Source organism: Bombus huntii, chromosome 11 (genome assembly GCF_024542735.1).
Source record: "Bombus huntii isolate Logan2020A chromosome 11, iyBomHunt1.1, whole genome shotgun sequence".
In the NCBI taxonomy this organism is placed as follows: Eukaryota; Metazoa; Arthropoda; class Insecta; order Hymenoptera; family Apidae; genus Bombus; species Bombus huntii.
In genome coordinates, this window is record NC_066248.1 from 8381834 (window position 1) to 8399220 (window position 17387).

Here is a 17387-nt window from a genome sequence, read left to right on the forward strand (position 1 = left end):
CAATTATAAAATCTGTTATATTGTAAAACATATTGGCAAAGCCAGATATGAGTGATATTCATATATATTTATGTTGAAATATGTAAATTTATAAAATAAATTAATGTTCAACAAAATATTGCATAATTCACCTACTCATTTAACTACAATTTCCCACCCCAAATTCTCAGGAAATACCGTTATCTTAGTCAAATATAGAATTGCAATTATTTTACGATATAGTAATGAAAGTAAGTAGCCTGCAAGAAAAATTTATAAACGAATTTTATGTATGATTTTATCTAATTTAGTTGCATGTTATTTTTCAGATTTTTAAATATTTAAAATTTATGCTATGTTTTTCTTTGATTCTCGAATAATTGTTGAGAATAATCGATTATTCATATATAAATATTACTAAATACAAAGCCAACATTCTTCCCATCGAAATATTCAGAATTCAACTCATATTCTTTTACCATATTTATCTAACAATAAGTTATATTATTAACACTAAACTTAAAGATACTTTAGAACGTAGAGACGACCATATAAAATAAACGATTATTTATTTATTTATTTATTTATTCATATAAAAATCATTTCGTGGTCATGAAAAATTCTAAATGTGCCATTGTAAAATTAAAAATAGGTTTCCAGAAAAGGAATGAACAACCGTAAATTTAAATTGACCGCGTTTTTTGTTATCTGTCTATGATTCTTACTCGACGATCAATGATCTTCGCCACGCCATTAAAATCGAATATATTCATCAAATCTACGATTTACTATTTTTATTTACAATTCTATCACAATCGTTTAAGTTCCAACGATACTGTTTTCTGGAATCGATCACGATGAATATAAATAAAATAAAAATAATTACCAATGCAACACCGAATCATATCATGAAGCGATAATGCCTAAAATTCTGAGAGATGGCTTTTGGAGCAGCAGTTATCAAAACATAGTGACTAGTGACTACATAAAACTACATAAGGTGTTGTCGTACGGGGGTAAGAAAAATGCCAGAGAACCGGAGATACTTAGTTGGAAGGTGCATATGATAGACGACGGTATTAAGCAATATCCATGCACATAAGCGGTTACGCACGAGAACCGGTTCTCTTGAATCTTTACACTTGAAAGGCTAAGTTTCCGAACGGTCAAAACGGCACAAGGTGAAAGTAGAATGATAAAAGAAAAATTTCGAGTTCCCAGAACGAGTATCACCCGTTGAAGCATCTGGGTGGCATGTTCAACGTGACTGAGAAAAAGATGAATGCATTGTTTGATCACAATTTCGTGGCTGGACTCCTGCGTTCGGTATGGGCTGTTGGCTAACCTAAATTGTGAAGCTGATCGTATTTTGCGATCGCATATACCAACGTGAATATAACTACGGAAAATAAACACATACGTATCGTGGTGTGATTATCGTCACGTTAACGTTAATCATATCATCGTGGAGATTAAGATTAAGAGATCGTCGTAGAGTGCAACGGTTCACTACCAAATTGTTTACAATGGCTGTGCCTAACAAGTGGGAGAATGCTTGTAGATTATGCTCAGAGGAGAAAAACGAAATGCTGTCGATTTTTGGTAATGAAGGTGTACAGCGTAAAGTGGCACAAAAGTTACGTGCTTGCCTGCCAGTTCTAGTGTACAAAACCGATCCACTGCCAAAGCAAATATGTCAGTTCTGTGCCGCCAGGTTGGACGACGTTTATGAGTTTAGAGAATACTGTCTGAGCGTTTACAAAAGCATGCACTTGAAGCTGTTAGCTTATAAGGACATTGAATCTGTTCAGATTTATTTAGAAGCAATGAAAAATTCTCCTGATCCCTGTCAGGTATATTTCATTTTCTTTTCAGATTAATTCATATTGTGTAATTGTTTGTATATTTTTTTGAATAAACAACATCGTGATTCTTAGGCCCAACTATGGAGAGAAAAGGCTAGAGCACCACCACCATTAGTACCTTTGCCAGTTTCACTGCCAGTTGAAAGTCCATCAATGCCAATAGATATTAGTCAAGACCATCAAAATAGTTGCATTGAATCATTACCTGAATTGCCATGTGAAGTAGAGATCAAAGAAATGACTACAGAACCAATATTGGGAATAGGTGTTAATGTATATGAACCATCACATAAAAACAACATAGAAAATGAATCATATAATAAGTTAGATATAATAGTGGAACAAAATACAAGCTTATTAAAAGAAGAAAGCAATGACTCAAAACAAGGAATACAGGTAAAAGAAGAAGAAAAGAGGACGAGTATTTTAGAACAAGTACTAATGGGTAGTTTAACAATGAATGATAGGAAGGACTTAAATTCAGAAACAAAGCTATCTTCTAAGTGGTGGTGTACTCCTTGCAATAGTTATTATAAGTAAGTTTTTACTAATTACAATGTATTTTGTGCATAGTTTTGTAATTAGTAATTATTCATTGCAGAACAAAGGAAAGTTTAATGAAACATATGCAGTTACACTGTCCAAGAAAGTATAATTGCAGGAAATGTTCTGCTTGTTTTGAGTTGGTAGAAGATTTGGCTAAACATGAAGCTACTAATCATTTAAAAGTAACATTAGACTTTGATAGAAGTGTTCTAGATTGCGACCAATGTGATAGACAATTTGTTAGTTGGGAGATGCTGAAGAAACATAGATTACGTGATCACTTAACTCAAATAAATGAAATTGGGTCTAATACATGGTGCTCTTTATGTAATAGGTTGTGTACATTTTCCATTCATCGCAATTCTGATTTTTTTAATTCCTCTGACTTTCGTTATATCTAACTTCTTCACTTTATAGATTTTTCCCAAGTGTGGAAACTTATCAAAGTCATATTCAATTACATGAGGTCAGTAATTACACACCAACAAAAATATTACACCTAACGAATCAACAATCGGCGAAGGTTCTCAAAAGTGAAGAACCTTCAAAAGAAGTGAAGAGGGAACATTTTACAGACGCTACTAAGTCACTTACGTGTCCTACTTGCGGAAAAGTAAATAGTCTTATGTATGCTTTGTACAAAATATTATACATTAACAATTACATTTTTTAAATCCTCATTCTTTTTACAGGTTTGTACTCAACAAAGTGCGTTATCAAATCACATGCGTACTCATGAACCAAAAAGACATAAATGTGATATATGCGGACGATCATTTGGACTTTTCATACGTCTAGCAGCACACAGAATGAGTGAACATAGTCAGCAACCTACAATGTCGCCTGTAATGGCTAGCGTCGAACAAGAAGAAGCATTAAATGCCGAAAGGGAAGCTAAGGAGGCAAGAGAAGCTAGAACTCGTGCATCAAGAACTAGGACATATTCAGAGGTTTTATTACATATATTTATATATATATTATTCGAAAAGGTCATTGTGAAAACATAAAAATAAAATTACAATATTATAAACTGCAGATGATAGAAAGAGAAGATATTCCTAATCATGAAGAACCACCTTTAAAAAGAAACGTTCCATTAAATACCAATGCATTTAAAAATGTGGCAAGATGTGGTATCTGTTTACAGTGGTTCAGCGATCACACTACAATGTTAACGCATTTACAGACACATTCGGATAATTTCACTTGTAAAAATTTCATGTGTCATATATGTAAAAAATCTTTCAAGGAAAAGTGGCAATTATTTAGACACGAGGTATGTAATTATTATTCTTGAAATATATTTTTCTCTGTTTTGTGCATCTTTTAATGTGTTTTTCTTAATTTTAATAATAGGTATCTCATAAACGAAATGAATCTGCATCAGTATATATATGCACAGTATGTAACAAATCATTCGTAGATAAAAATGCATATAAAGTACATCAAAAAACGCACATTGTTGACAAAACATATCACTGTCCTAAGTGTAATAAAATATTTTTTAAAGAAGTATCTCTGCTAACTCATCAATGCACGGCAGAAATTGTGCTCGGTAAAAAAGGAGTATCCTCAAAGTCTTCGCAAAAGTCTGCATCGTTGAGTAACAGTAAAAGATATAAATGTTCCAAATGCAATGCATCTTTTAGTAGTTTTCAATCGAAAAACTCTCATATGAGAGTACATATGGAAAGTTCACATACAACAGTAAGTAACTCATACAAAATTCTTTTTACTAATTTTTAGGCTTTCACCATATTTGAAAATTCATCTTTCTATTCATATAGGTGCGAAAACAAGATTTAAAGGAGGAATCAGAAGAAGAAAAAACTATGCCAAAATTAACACCTGAAACATCATTGGAATATTCGGTTCCTCCTATTGAACCAAAAGTAGAAATAAACGAGGAAAGTACACCACCTCCTGTTAAACGAACTCTAATCAGGACAACTGGCGGGTAAGATTTAAATTTATATTAAAATTTAGAAAGATTTATAAAGTATTAATATCTGTAATATTTATAATACTAGGTATCGGTGCGGAGTATGTCAGTCTCCATTTGTTTTACGGGAATTAGCTGTTGCACATTTAAGATCTGCACATCCTCTGATGCCATATCAGTGCCCTTATTGTAAGAAACGATTCACCACGCAATATACATTCACGCATCATATTAAGACAGACCATCCTGATGAGCACGAGAATTGAATTGTATAAGTCAACATGCCAAACGATTATTATACCATAAAATAATGCCTTTGAGAATAGGGTAACTTTTGTTTATACAGAGTGGTAACAACTAATACGATGCTCAAGTCTTAAACTATTTGCAGCTATGTAAAAGAGGAAAATTTTGAACCAAAATTTGTTTTTGTAAAATTAAAATTGAAATTGAAATTAATTCTTTTCAATTTGTTACAAAATTTCTTAATAAAACATAATATAATATGTTTTTTTAATTCATTCTAAGGTCCCCTATAATGTAATGATCTTAATTTCACTATGAAAACAAACTATTTTTAAAATTGATTATGGTTATTTGTAGTATACTGGATACTGATAAATTTTGGTTCATAATTTCTTTTGTTACGTGACAGCAAGTGGCCAAAGAGTTGTTGATGTCGCGTTAGACAAAACACCCTGTGTATGAGAGATTTATATAATTACATATATACTTACATACTGTGCACTGTTAGAAAGAAGTCCCGCTGAAGGATAGATTCAACACAATCATAAAGAATGCATATTGGTGGAAAGTGTCACATGAATAAATAAAACAATATAGCAACGCGTGACAGTGAGCGATAGAGAACAGTATGTACCCTCTCTTGACTCTGTGCCGTGCCGCAGGACTTCTTTCCAACAGCGCGCTATATATGTATTAACAGTGATCGGTTTTATGCTGAAGCTGTTTTATTTAATAATCTGGCACTCTAGTTCCTGAACAAAATAATTGGCCTTAAATAAAAATTTTGTAGTTTTCTTTGGTAAAAAATGAAAAAAAATATATATTATATATATTCATAAATAAATATAGATTGTGTTGAACGAAATATAGTTTTTAATAATGAATAAGTATCATTTATTAATAGGAGACTGGAATAGAACTAGTACTTATACTGAACGTGCCTATTTAAGTACTGTATCATAGTGCTATACGAGTTTTTAGTCAAGTTGATTTATAAATGCCGAAGAGACGTATTATCGTATTAGATATTATATTAGGTTTATCCAAAAGTTTTTTTCGTTTTATAAGGAAATAATAGATCCTCAACATTTTTTGTTTTATATTATTTTTTTGAATTATGTATGATTCATTTTGCTCCAATAGAATTTTGTTCTATGAATAGAATAGCATTTTGTTCTCAATAAAATAATATAAAACAAAAAATGTCATTCATGCTGTAGTATTGTGTATTATTTCTTTATAAAAGGAAAAAAACTTCAGGTCAACCTAATACATATATGTCGTTCATTAGCGATAGTTTTACAGAGTTGATAAAAGTGTTATATATATATATATATATATATATATATACACACATTCATTTATATCATCCATTAGCATTGACAGACATTCCTCTTTTTTCATAAGGAAATTTTGGAAATCCTAAAAAGCTGTTTTTATTTTTTCCTTCTTTCCTTATAATCATTTTTGAATTAATTCTAGGAAAACTAGATAATAAAAATAAACCTAGTAAATAAAAGCAGATAGGTAAACTTATCGTTACTGTAAATTATTATTATTGTTTTATTTTATATATAGAATATTTACAATAAAAGGTCACTACCAAGAGAAAGCTTTGTACGCTTATTAAATAAACTTTTATTACAGAAAACAATTCTCTGTGTAAAGTTAAACGATCAACCTTTTCGGTATATAAAATAGAATCATTCAATTTGAATAAATAACGCTATTAAAATTACACTAAATATTAGTTGGTTTTTAACACATATTATTTACTGTCCATAAACATAGCTTTACATGTATATCTAAAGAAGGTAAGTAAATACGCAATATTGTCGATAAATGGTGAAGTTAGTGCTTTGCAATTACCATACATATAATATCTGAAATGAATAATTGAGATTTTTAATGAATCATTCATAAGTTTATGAAAGATTAATAAAAAAATTTCTATTAGAAATATGTACATATGTGCTTTTTGTTAAAGAATAGAAGCTAAAATCTTCATTTCTTAAGCGTCTTCAATGTCTGATTATATTGTCCATATACTACTGCAGGCTGTGTATTATAAGTGGTCTTCACTACTTGCTGAACTACAATTTGTAGTCTGTACATAGATCGAGTTTACCAGGTTAGTATTTGACATGCGAACACAACTTCAGGAATAGTTTTACATGATCTGCATAGAAAAAACTACATTCGCTAGTACTGGAATTCGTTGTTACATAATTTTAGAGTTTAATAAAAATAACTAGAATATTATAATATTAATTATTCATATTGTAAAAAATGGATGATTCAAAATGCGATACAACTTTTTCTCAATTCAAAATTTTCAACAAAGTAAAATTTTTTCCTCTTGAAAGATGAACGATAAATTTCACCCTTAAACACACAATCTTAACCCAGATACTCTTATTATCTTCTCAAAATGATTAAAAGATCATGATTAATTTTACTATACTTTTACTCTATCTCACATACTTCGAAATTTTCTTTTTAAGAATCGATTAAATATTAAATTTTAATTAATATGAATTCTATGTAAATTTCAATATAAGGAGAAAATATTTTGTAATATTTTGAAAAATATCTAAAAAAAAATATTTAGGCGTATTTTAAGAAAAACAGTAACGAGAAAGTTATTATTACCTTGATAAGAAAAATTGGTTCCAGTACTGGTGGGGTACGGTGGTGAACGGTGAGTGAACGTAAAGCGCATGGAAAAACCAGAGGGGGCAGATCTGCCGCATAGCCGACGGAAACTCGTCTGACCCTCATCAGACGCGACGCGTCCGCGATCACGTACGGTGCACCACGCAAGAAATCAGAAGGTTCGTACACGTTTGTTCAGTCATTTCGGACGTGAGAACGGAGAAAGAGACATCACAGACAGGACCTGTCTATCGAACACTGCCATCATATAAATTCTTCTCACTCGTTCTCGATATTTTTCAAACATTGTTCATTTTTCGAGAAGGCTCTACAAGTTACAGAAAATTTATATAAATATTAACACAATTATAATCAGACCTGCCGCGTGCGAACTTTCCATGCAGCGAGGGTGGAGGCAACACGTCCGAAGTGACTGACTGCAACGTGATTAGCCTGAAACACATGGTCCGGTGATTGTGATCATGATTGCAAACCGTCTCGCGCCGATCGTCACCCTCGTCCTCGTGGTTCTGCTGTCGACTATTCATCACGGTGAGTCCAATTTTTCGCGCCCCCTTTCAATCACCACTGATCTCATCTCAATATTCGTTTATCCTGAAACGATTGTCGATGATCAATCTATAGAACGCATAGAATTTCGTATATACGAAGCTACGTTAGTGCAACTATTAAGAAATTATAGTAATATATAAGATAACAAAACACATGCTACTTTAACGATCTAGTTTCTTATCGAACCAGTAGATTTACGATCAATCTATGAAAATTCTTTACTTCTTATCGTAAATTCTCCTTCTGAATCGGCGCACGCGAACTGCATGCCTGAAAGATATATGTTCTTATTAATCCCAATCGGCGATTATTTTTTGTCTATTTTCACGCAACATAATATTTCGTTGGAACAAAGTTGAGCAAGTTTTTCAACAGAAAATTCAAGCTTCTTTTACGTAATGTTTCGTAACTCATATATGGAAAGACGGAAGTCAGTTAAAAAGAAAACTTCTCATTACCTTATAAATTCGTAGAGCAATTGAACAAGATCGAGTTTTTTAAAAGAGTCACGTACGTTGCTGCGCAATGCAGTGATCAACGGAAAGAGCAGATACATACATAATAGGAGGACATATCACAGTGCATCATTAGTTCTGCACGCGTTTCACGTGACGATGGCAAATCCTGCCAAGCGGAGAATCGTTACAAATCGGCTAAAGTTTCTTCTTGGAAGCAGAAGTCGTTTGAGCTATGAAAAGAAAGACGCCGGAACAAACGAGCTATTGATTTCAATGTTACATAAAAGGTACGATCGAGCTTTTATCGGCCGCAGTCCTTGCAACTTTTCAGTCACGTCTTTTTTATCAGCTCGATAGCTATCTTCTTTCCAATCGTATCGATGTAAACTGTCGGCAGTTTTCAAAAACTTTGTCCTTCATATTATAGATGGATACTTCGATGGATTATGTCATAGGCTGTGGATACATATAACTAACGCAAATGAGGGCAATTAGTATGAAGTAAGATAACTTTGTAGAGGACATTCCTGTTCTGTAGAGGATTATGGTGTTCTAGATGTTTGTCAGAGAACTCGTACAATGGTAGCACTTGTGGTACTTCCCCGATGCTCGTCTGGAACCGATCGTACTCAATTTCTAAATTGAATCTCGTTATAAAAGTAAATCGCGCGGTAAGGAAACAACTTACCGGAAGTCGAGGATACAATCCTGTATCACGCACGCAAGAAGAAAAAATAAGATTGTAGGACGATGTATTTTTAATAGAAAAAATGATTAAAATCGGACAGAAACTTCGGGAACGTATACTGAATGATTAGAAATAATCATTTTCTCGGAAAAGTGTAATTTTTCGCTTTTCACATAAATTTTATGGTAAATGCAAAAAGACAAAATAAGAAGTCGATTTACATACTTAGTAAACTGGGTGTATTTCTTGGAACAATAGAAATAACTGGTCTGGAGGTCGGCCCATTAAAGAGAGCGACTTTCGCAAAAGTTTAAAGCACTGCGGCAGTGCGATACAAATGTATCGACATTTCGGAATAAGTGATTATTTCTATAATGTTTAATGCATAATTAACGTTTGTGGAATAATTACTACAATACATTCGTGTTGATAGAAACGACGAAGAAAATCGGTGACAGAATAGGAAATTTTAAGAATAAAAACTCTTCGATACAAACAGCTTAACGTGGATAGAACGTTCGCATCACATCAATTGTATAAAGTAAAAATACTCTTAAAAATTATAATACGTCTTTGTAAAAGTCTGAATCGGATGCAACGTTGAAAATATAAAATTGTGATGTGACGTAAGCGAAGCGTTGTTGCGTGTAATTCGCTTCAATCGTTAGACACTAACCTTAAAGGTACAATTTCGTAACTGGTCAAACTTAAAGTTACTAATTGAATCGGGTTGTTTCTGTATCGCGGACAGAACCAAACTGGAGAAAGTACCGGCGAGACTTCACTTTATCTCTAAGTTATTTCTTGATTGTTCACTCGGTCATTTTCTTTCCAAGAAAAATGATTATCATCTGTTAGCTGATGCAATTTGTTGAAATTTAGAATTTTGGTTCATAGAACCTGGCCCCCGCGAGGGTTATCGAGCGACCCACTTTCTCCCCTCCCTCCCGCTGCATTCTCTCACACTCTCCTTCGAATTCTATTCTCCCTGCACCGCGTGGTGCCGTGACCAAGGGGACGTTCCTCGCGTTAACCTTGCCTTATTGATAAATTTTTTATAAAATTTGGATTGTTATGCTTATACAAACTGTACATCAGTGAGTGTTGTTCGCATCTTCGAATGAATCTGACGACCTACTTAAATAAATCCTAATGATCAGCAGAGTAACGTCATATCTTCCAAATGTTCACGTAGATTAACTAAATATTCAGTTATTTTGGTGCCTAAAATTATTGAAAAACATGAATACACATTTACTTCAAACAATATACAAAAAAAAAGCAGATTTTACTGACTTAAAAATAATCTTTACAGATAGCTTTAAGTTTTCTAATTTAAAGTATCAAATGCTAAATCAGTAAATCCTATAGTTGTAAGCGAACCATCATCTCAATCAATGTTCTTCCCTGTTTCTTCTTATTATGCATGTTTTTATGTCAACGAGAGAGAGAGGCATCTGGGCCGATCCCTTCGTTTCGATTCTTGTCGATTACATAAGGACCTGCAATGTCACGCAGCGCTTGTTGGTTCCTCACGCGACTTACCCCTACCGTTTACCCCAGCTGTCCTGTCCTATTTACTGCTGATCGAACGTCTCGTGTGGTTTCAAATGTCATTGAAGAATCTTCTGTGCACACACAATTCTGATCAATGTTTTCACGCCTTGTACTTGCAAGTCAAAATAATTACTTTGTTAATACGGAGGCTTCTTTAGCTTGACAATAACATGATACATCAGCTTGTCCTCTTTAATCGAACCGCCGAGGGATTTTGTCTTCTTGTGACTATGGTGTAACCTACCGTACCTGTAATGCCTATTTCATGCTTGAATGACTTTTAGTAGTTGTACGAAAATTTACAAAAAAAATTGGGTCTTTTTGTTAAAATAATGTTAAAAATTATTTGATAGTCACAGGCAATATTGATGGTTATTAATTAAATGAGTCTTTCATAGAGCGTTCTCCATTATTAGTGAATCAAATAGCAAAAAATTTGGTATTTTAACAGTGCAGAACTTGCCATTGAAAGCTAGAACGGCGCGAGTCAGTAAAACGCCCTGCAGAACTTATTCAAGGTCAGGGTACCGAGCTACCTCATCTATATTTTCCTGCGCTCTCGGGGTGAATTCGGCTAATCAAAAGGGAATGTAAAATCTCGTTTACACAATTTTATTTTTTAATTAATAACGAAACATTTTCTTTTACCAAATTACGCATGATCCATTAAACCATAATCGATATTCTTCTCTTTAACAGATTTTGTTAACAAAGTAAGAAATATGTATAGAAAACCTTTCAGACAATCATAAAAGTAAGAGTGTTTTTTAATTTTTCTGTTAAACAATTCATTAAAATGTAACGTTTCAATTTTGCAAAAGTGAAAGTTTAAAAAGTTATAACCGTCAAATATACCGTTTCCAAATAAATTTCTATTGCTAAAATTTGCAACTTTTATTCTTCTGTCGTTAGACCTATTTTCTTATGTGTGTATCAGTAGGTCATCGCGCGCATTGGTCGGGGTCTTCCTGCTCGATATCAGCTGGTGCTGTAACCAGACTTGTTGGGAGGGTGAATGGGGTTGCGTGGTGACGTCACAACGCGGCAGGGCCGTAGCGAATCACCAGAACTTCGTAAACGAAGCGTCTTGAATTCCAAGCAAAATGGTCATTTCTAGAAGAAATTAAATTTCCATTAACCGATCAACGAAATTACCTTACAATGTGGAATCATTATGAAACATTAGATACCATCAAAAATACTCATCAACGTTTATCCTGAATCTTAATCTTCAGGATAATTCATAATAAAATAATTCTTAATAAAGAATAGATAACTTTTTTCAGTTTATTGTACCTGTTCATTGTTTTACGATGATGTATTTCAATTGAAAACAATTATCGACAGTCCTTTCGCATGTTTATCTACATTCTAAAGCTTTTAATAGACACTAACAGATTAATTGCATACATGTATCGTAACAAGCACCTACACATTAGTGGCCTAGTTTTGAGTAAGTTGCAGAATGTGATAAGAGCAGTGCGAAAGGAGCCACAACCTATAAAATGATTTCAGCATTTCTAAATCCTGACCTATCCTATTATAATCAATAGAATAGCCTGGTATTTTAGCATATAATTACGAAACAAAAATCCAGTTTATTGTGATTTATAAAAGAATTCTTTCCTCTTAATTTCTTTCTTCCATTATTTTTTTCAATTATTCTAATATTCAATCAATATCTATATAATTGTTCATAAAAAATTCTTATGGTATAAGTTGGATTTAAATATTAATATTAGATAGAATATCTCCATTTTTGCTTGGTGTTTGATATAAAATTCATTTTTCAGGAGAAGCAATAATATGCTACAAATGCAACAGCGCATACGATCCAAGGTGCGGCGATCCTTTCAATCCGTACAGTCTTGGAACGGTGAACTGCAGCTTTCGACCCCGCTTAAACCATCTGAGCAGCCTGGCGCCGACTCTTTGTCGAAAGATCAGTCAAAAAGGTACATGTGATAGTAATTAGTGAATTAGTAATTGCCTGTTGCATGCATAATACTGTTTACTTTGGCAAAATTATTGTATAAGTTTTCGTGCCTAAAAATACAACAAAATATTCATACATTCCGTGACAGACCATTAAAATTCAAATTACTATGCATTGATATTTGTTATCGGATAAGGGCAAATAGCTGACTGCATTGCGGCAACCGAACCCCAAAAGTTATTAGATCTCTAGCATCAAAGTAGAAAAGATACACGTGTAGCATCCCCTTCAGATTCACAATACCAGTTAAGCAGAATATTCACGACGCTGCCCGTGATTTTTTCAAATAGCACTTACATAATCCTCTTACAAGATCCACATTTTTCGCGAATGTGCGCACGTGTATGATATTAAAAGATGTCACCTGTATCCTCAACGTAGAACTTTGCTGAAGTTGTTCTCATTCTCTGTGAAATATGTAGATCTGATCATCATATACATAAATAAAGATACATACAATTAACAAAGAAATCAAGCTTCCAAAGAATTTCAGTAGCTACATGTTAAAGTTTACTTGGAAGCATGAATAATATAGATATCTTTGGCAATTTTTGAAGGATTTTCCTACACATTAAAAACTTGCTTTGTTATCGACATTATCACACAATACTTTCGTAATTAGAAACCAGATGTTTTTTTAAATATTCACCATTTCTAAAAAAATAAATATTTCTAAAGATCCAGATGTATTTCTTTAATGCTTATAGATGTCGAACCGTAATTATGCGCACCGTAATGTACCGAATATACCGTAATTAACCATATATGCTCGTAATTATGCACGTCGGTTAAATGATCACCTCAAAAATTCTTATCGTTGCAGTGCAGTTATTTTATTGCAAAAATACGATTGTATTCCTCAAGGATGAAAATTTCAACAATTTTTCGATTTATTTTATGATTTTCCCTTTAAAGATTGCCAAATATAGTTATAATCTTCACGGATTTGCAGTGGCTAGCCTCTTAAATAAATGATTTATCTTTGTGGCTGTTTAATTTCCTAGCGAGTTAATCATTTGACATTTAGCTGTCTATTGAAAAATAATGAACGCTCATTGTAATGTTCTGACTTTGATGAATTTCCAGTGTACGGGAAGATCAGGGTTGTCAGAGATTGTGGATACATAACGGATGCGAGAGACAATGGCGATTGCTTAGTAAGATCAGGTACTCACGACGTTCACGCAGTCTACTGCGCTTGCACCGGTGATCTCTGTAACTCGGCCGAAAGCCACACACCGTCCTTCTTACTGCCGTTGACATCCTTGTTGATGGTTATTCTGGCGATGCCGAGTTTCCTTCTTTCGTACCCGTTTGCAATACCTGTCTTAACCTCGCCGCACTTCTCCATAGCCTAAACTATTCAGCCACCAGCGGATAACACTTAACGCCTAAAAACTGAATCAACGATTCAATAGAAAAGACCGTTCGGATCCGGAACAACACGTTCTTTGCCTGCTCGTTCATAATTGAAGCGCGTACAGGTTAGATTGCGATCAATTTTAGATTTTATTAAGGAAAGAGGGATTGAGAATAATTGATGGAATTCAAACAAAAGTTTCAGTTTCGGAAACCAAATGTTTCGTTAGTTTCGTCAAAATTGTAAAGTTGAATTTTTTTACGTTTATAACAAGTCCTAATGGGGCATGGGAACCGGAGGTTGTTAACGAGATGAAATGTAATTACAGCTCCTCTGTTGTTAATATTTTTAAAAAGATTCGCTCAATCGAGAGCATGGTACATATAGAGATATATATTATATATGTACTGTCCCAGGATTCGAACGAATTTCGCAAAAGTAGACAAATTACAAGAGAGTAGTTCTAACGGTGATACAAACTGCCAGATACGCGAGTGCGTATTTCAGTAGTACACTTCAGTAAGATTTCAATGGGAAAAGATAAAAACATACACACGGCCTCCGCACGTGAAACCACCCAAGATATCTCGCGTAAGCGTAGTAAATAAGAGATGGGAAAAAACTAATTACTATACCTGGAAAAGGATTCCTCAAAGAATATATATAATATATATATACATATATATACAAATATGTATTATATTTTATTGGAAGAGAAACAGAAATGGAATTGCACGCAAGAAGGATATTACAGCTTATTTTTAGAGAAGTAACATCGGGTTGCTTTCATGAATGCCTGGCACCGTACGCAAATTTGTAAGATACGACATGAGTATGCGGGAATAATTTAAAAAATAAGAAACAAACAAAATAGAAAGACATATCTTCGACGAATAATTTATTTTACACTTCGTTTAAACGAAGATAAAATAAATAAATGGAATCCGGCATTATGATTGCGACCCGTATTCCGCTGATTTTTGCAATAAAATGCTGTGTAAAACGATAGACGGTAGCGGAGGCTCGCGAAACGAAGAAAAAGAGATATATATTGATGTGCGTATGCGTGCGTGTATGGTAAGTGCGCGTTCGTTGTGTGTGCACGCGACTGCGTGCATGTGTGCGTGTATACGTATACAATTCGCGTCAAAGAAACGCTAAAAAATTATTAAAAGATATATTATAGTTCGATTAAGAAGTGAAACATTGCTACTTCTTCAACCGTAGTCAACTAATAAGAAATCAGTAAATTAAAACAAAAAAAGAGCATGGACAGAAAACCAAAAAATAACACAAGAAAAATACAGAAGTCGTAAACGAAAACTGTAATGAAGATGTAGAAACTATCATCTATGGAGAAAGTAGAGGGTAAAGTAGAACGCTTATTGAAAGAAACAAACGAAAAAAAATAATAAAAATATAATAAAAACGAACACACATATGTCTCACCGCAGTACGTATGTAATTAATCCCCGCTACCGTTGTTGTCACTGTGTCATATCATCACCATCGTCACATTATTAGTACGGTTGCTAATTACTACCAGCACCATCAGTACTACAGCTATTAACTGCTACTACTAACTAATCAATATCATCACCATCGTTATTAATATTATCGTATTATTGCTATTATTAATTCATGTTTTTCTTGTTATTATTGAGTACTGGTCAAAATAAAATACGGATGACCTCAGTAGAAAGGACATGAAGAAACGATGGCGAACGTTTTAACACCTTAAGAGACGGAAAAGTATTCGAAAATAGTAGCAAATATGGACATCAGGTACAAATAGGCTTGATAATCATGGTTTCGATTTCGTTTTATTGTGGACTGCGGTTGATGACAGATAAAAAAGCACGAAAACATTGTTTTACTATATATTTGCTTGAAAGTACTTACATGTACTTTGTAGTATCTTCATACAAATCGCAATTGTCTCAAAAGAATTATCAGAAGAATTTCCACTGGAAAATTTAATTCTGTACTCCACGACGATTCTATTTCTTTTTCTTACATCCGATATACATAATATACGACGAATGCATGTCTTTTCAAATGATAGATCTGGAGCAATAGATAAGAACAAGACAGACAGCCACAGATAAAGGACAGAATAAATGATAAGGACAGTTAGAAATACATACATATGTATTTCGTTATGTTCCGCTCAATTACATACACTAGTCGATTGGTTGGTTCTTTTAGAAAATTAAAAGTTGAACATTATATCTTACAAATGCCTAGTGATACTGTAAGCTTTTTTATTTTTACTTAAAATTCGAATGTAGATGTAATACAAAAGATAATATAATCATATAGTTGTTTAGACAATTTCAGAGTCTGATTCGAAAGATTAGAAGTTTGTCGCGAATTGCTCTAACTTAGTGCATGTAAAATTGATACAGTCTATCACAGAAAAAAAAAATAATAGCGGTACCCGTAATAAACAAAGAAATGCACGAGTGTATATGTATTTTGTGATGTGTCTATAGGCAAAACGTGAATGAAATCTTTTCTCGCTATACTTCTCTAAATGTATCGTGATCAACGATGACCATAGGAAACTGTCATGTTCTACAATGAATAAAAATAAACATTAATAATATTTTTTCTTAGTGTCCTTTTTCCTTCTACTGTGCCTGTGGTACATCGTAGAAATTTCATCTAACATCGAGCGGAATGTAACGAAACTGTTTTTCCGAGTAACTACTTGCATAATACGTTTTAATTAATTTTCATACATATCATTCGCCGATAATCATTCATCATACTTCACAATGAAATAAAACTACTGGCGACACTGCCTCCCTTATACAAGCATATCGAAAAAAGCAAACAAAAGAAAAAAGAACAGAAAAATACATCGTTTAAATGGTATCACCGATTTGAATATTTTATGTTAATATTATGAATACATTTAATTAATAAAACGTACTAGGTCAAGACAATGTTAATTGTACTATTTCGGTTTTATTGCAATATTCATAATCATATTCTATTAATGTTGCATTATACACATCCATCACTATGTACAGAGAATATTCTGCCAATAAAGTGTTGAATGGTTACAAAAAAAAACCAAAGAGACGGAATCAAAATTATACTTCATATATCGGAAACCTTGCAAGTTAATTAATTTATTATTTGACGATTCCAATGTTAATATACAGAAATAAATGATATTTTCTTTCGTGATGTATCATTGACTTATATGACCTTCGTTTATAATTAATTAATAAGACAAAGAAACTGCCTTATCGCGCAATACGATTTTGTATAAATTGTTGTACATTCATATACTTTCAAAATTTATCGTTGCTATAACAAAGTAATTAACCAGTCACAAAATTATATGTGTGATTCGCTAAAAAAGGTAAGTAATAAATTATAATATTTGATGATGCTATATAGAACACATCATATTTTCCCATATCGAGAAGTTAACCTAAAGCAAATAATGCATATTAAATGTAGAAAAATCTTGAATGCTAAACTAAGTAGTTCTTATGTAATAATCTC

At 33.0% G+C, this 17387-nt stretch overlaps 2 protein-coding genes and 1 long non-coding RNA gene across 4 annotated transcripts; 2 read left to right on the forward strand and 1 right to left on the reverse strand.

The window, feature by feature from the left end:
• Positions 1 to 699: 699 nt before the first annotated feature.
• On the forward strand, positions 700 to 4836 carry LOC126871344 (zinc finger protein 84-like). The gene is made up of 9 exons (XM_050630033.1): positions 700 to 1832; positions 1917 to 2380; positions 2446 to 2724; positions 2808 to 3003; positions 3083 to 3340; positions 3427 to 3666; positions 3747 to 4097; positions 4178 to 4347; positions 4421 to 4836. Exons 1-9 carry the CDS (start codon positions 1506 to 1508, stop codon positions 4596 to 4598), a joined length of 2463 nt encoding a protein of 820 aa, XP_050485990.1. The 5' UTR covers positions 700 to 1505; the 3' UTR covers positions 4599 to 4836.
• Positions 4837 to 6111: 1275 nt separating this feature from the next.
• On the reverse strand, positions 6112 to 7117 carry LOC126871404 (uncharacterized). The gene is made up of 2 exons (XR_007691636.1): positions 6546 to 7117; positions 6112 to 6461 (listed from the first exon to the last, which is right to left on the reverse strand). It is a non-coding gene; the product is annotated as an uncharacterized LOC126871404 (long non-coding RNA).
• A 157-nt stretch (positions 7118 to 7274) lies between these two features.
• Positions 7275 to 17063, forward strand: LOC126871390 (uncharacterized). 2 transcript variants are annotated; one of them, XM_050630151.1, is made up of 4 exons: positions 7275 to 7412; positions 7610 to 7785; positions 12303 to 12464; positions 13592 to 17063. In XM_050630151.1, exons 2-4 carry the CDS (start codon positions 7716 to 7718, stop codon positions 13861 to 13863), a joined length of 504 nt encoding a protein of 167 aa, XP_050486108.1. In that variant the 5' UTR covers positions 7275 to 7412; positions 7610 to 7715; the 3' UTR covers positions 13864 to 17063. The 2 variants fall into 2 exon arrangements, with proteins under 2 accessions (XP_050486108.1, XP_050486107.1); XM_050630150.1 differs by lacking the exons at positions 7275 to 7412; positions 7610 to 7785 and adding an exon at positions 11383 to 11615.
• Positions 17064 to 17387: the final 324 nt, after the last annotated feature.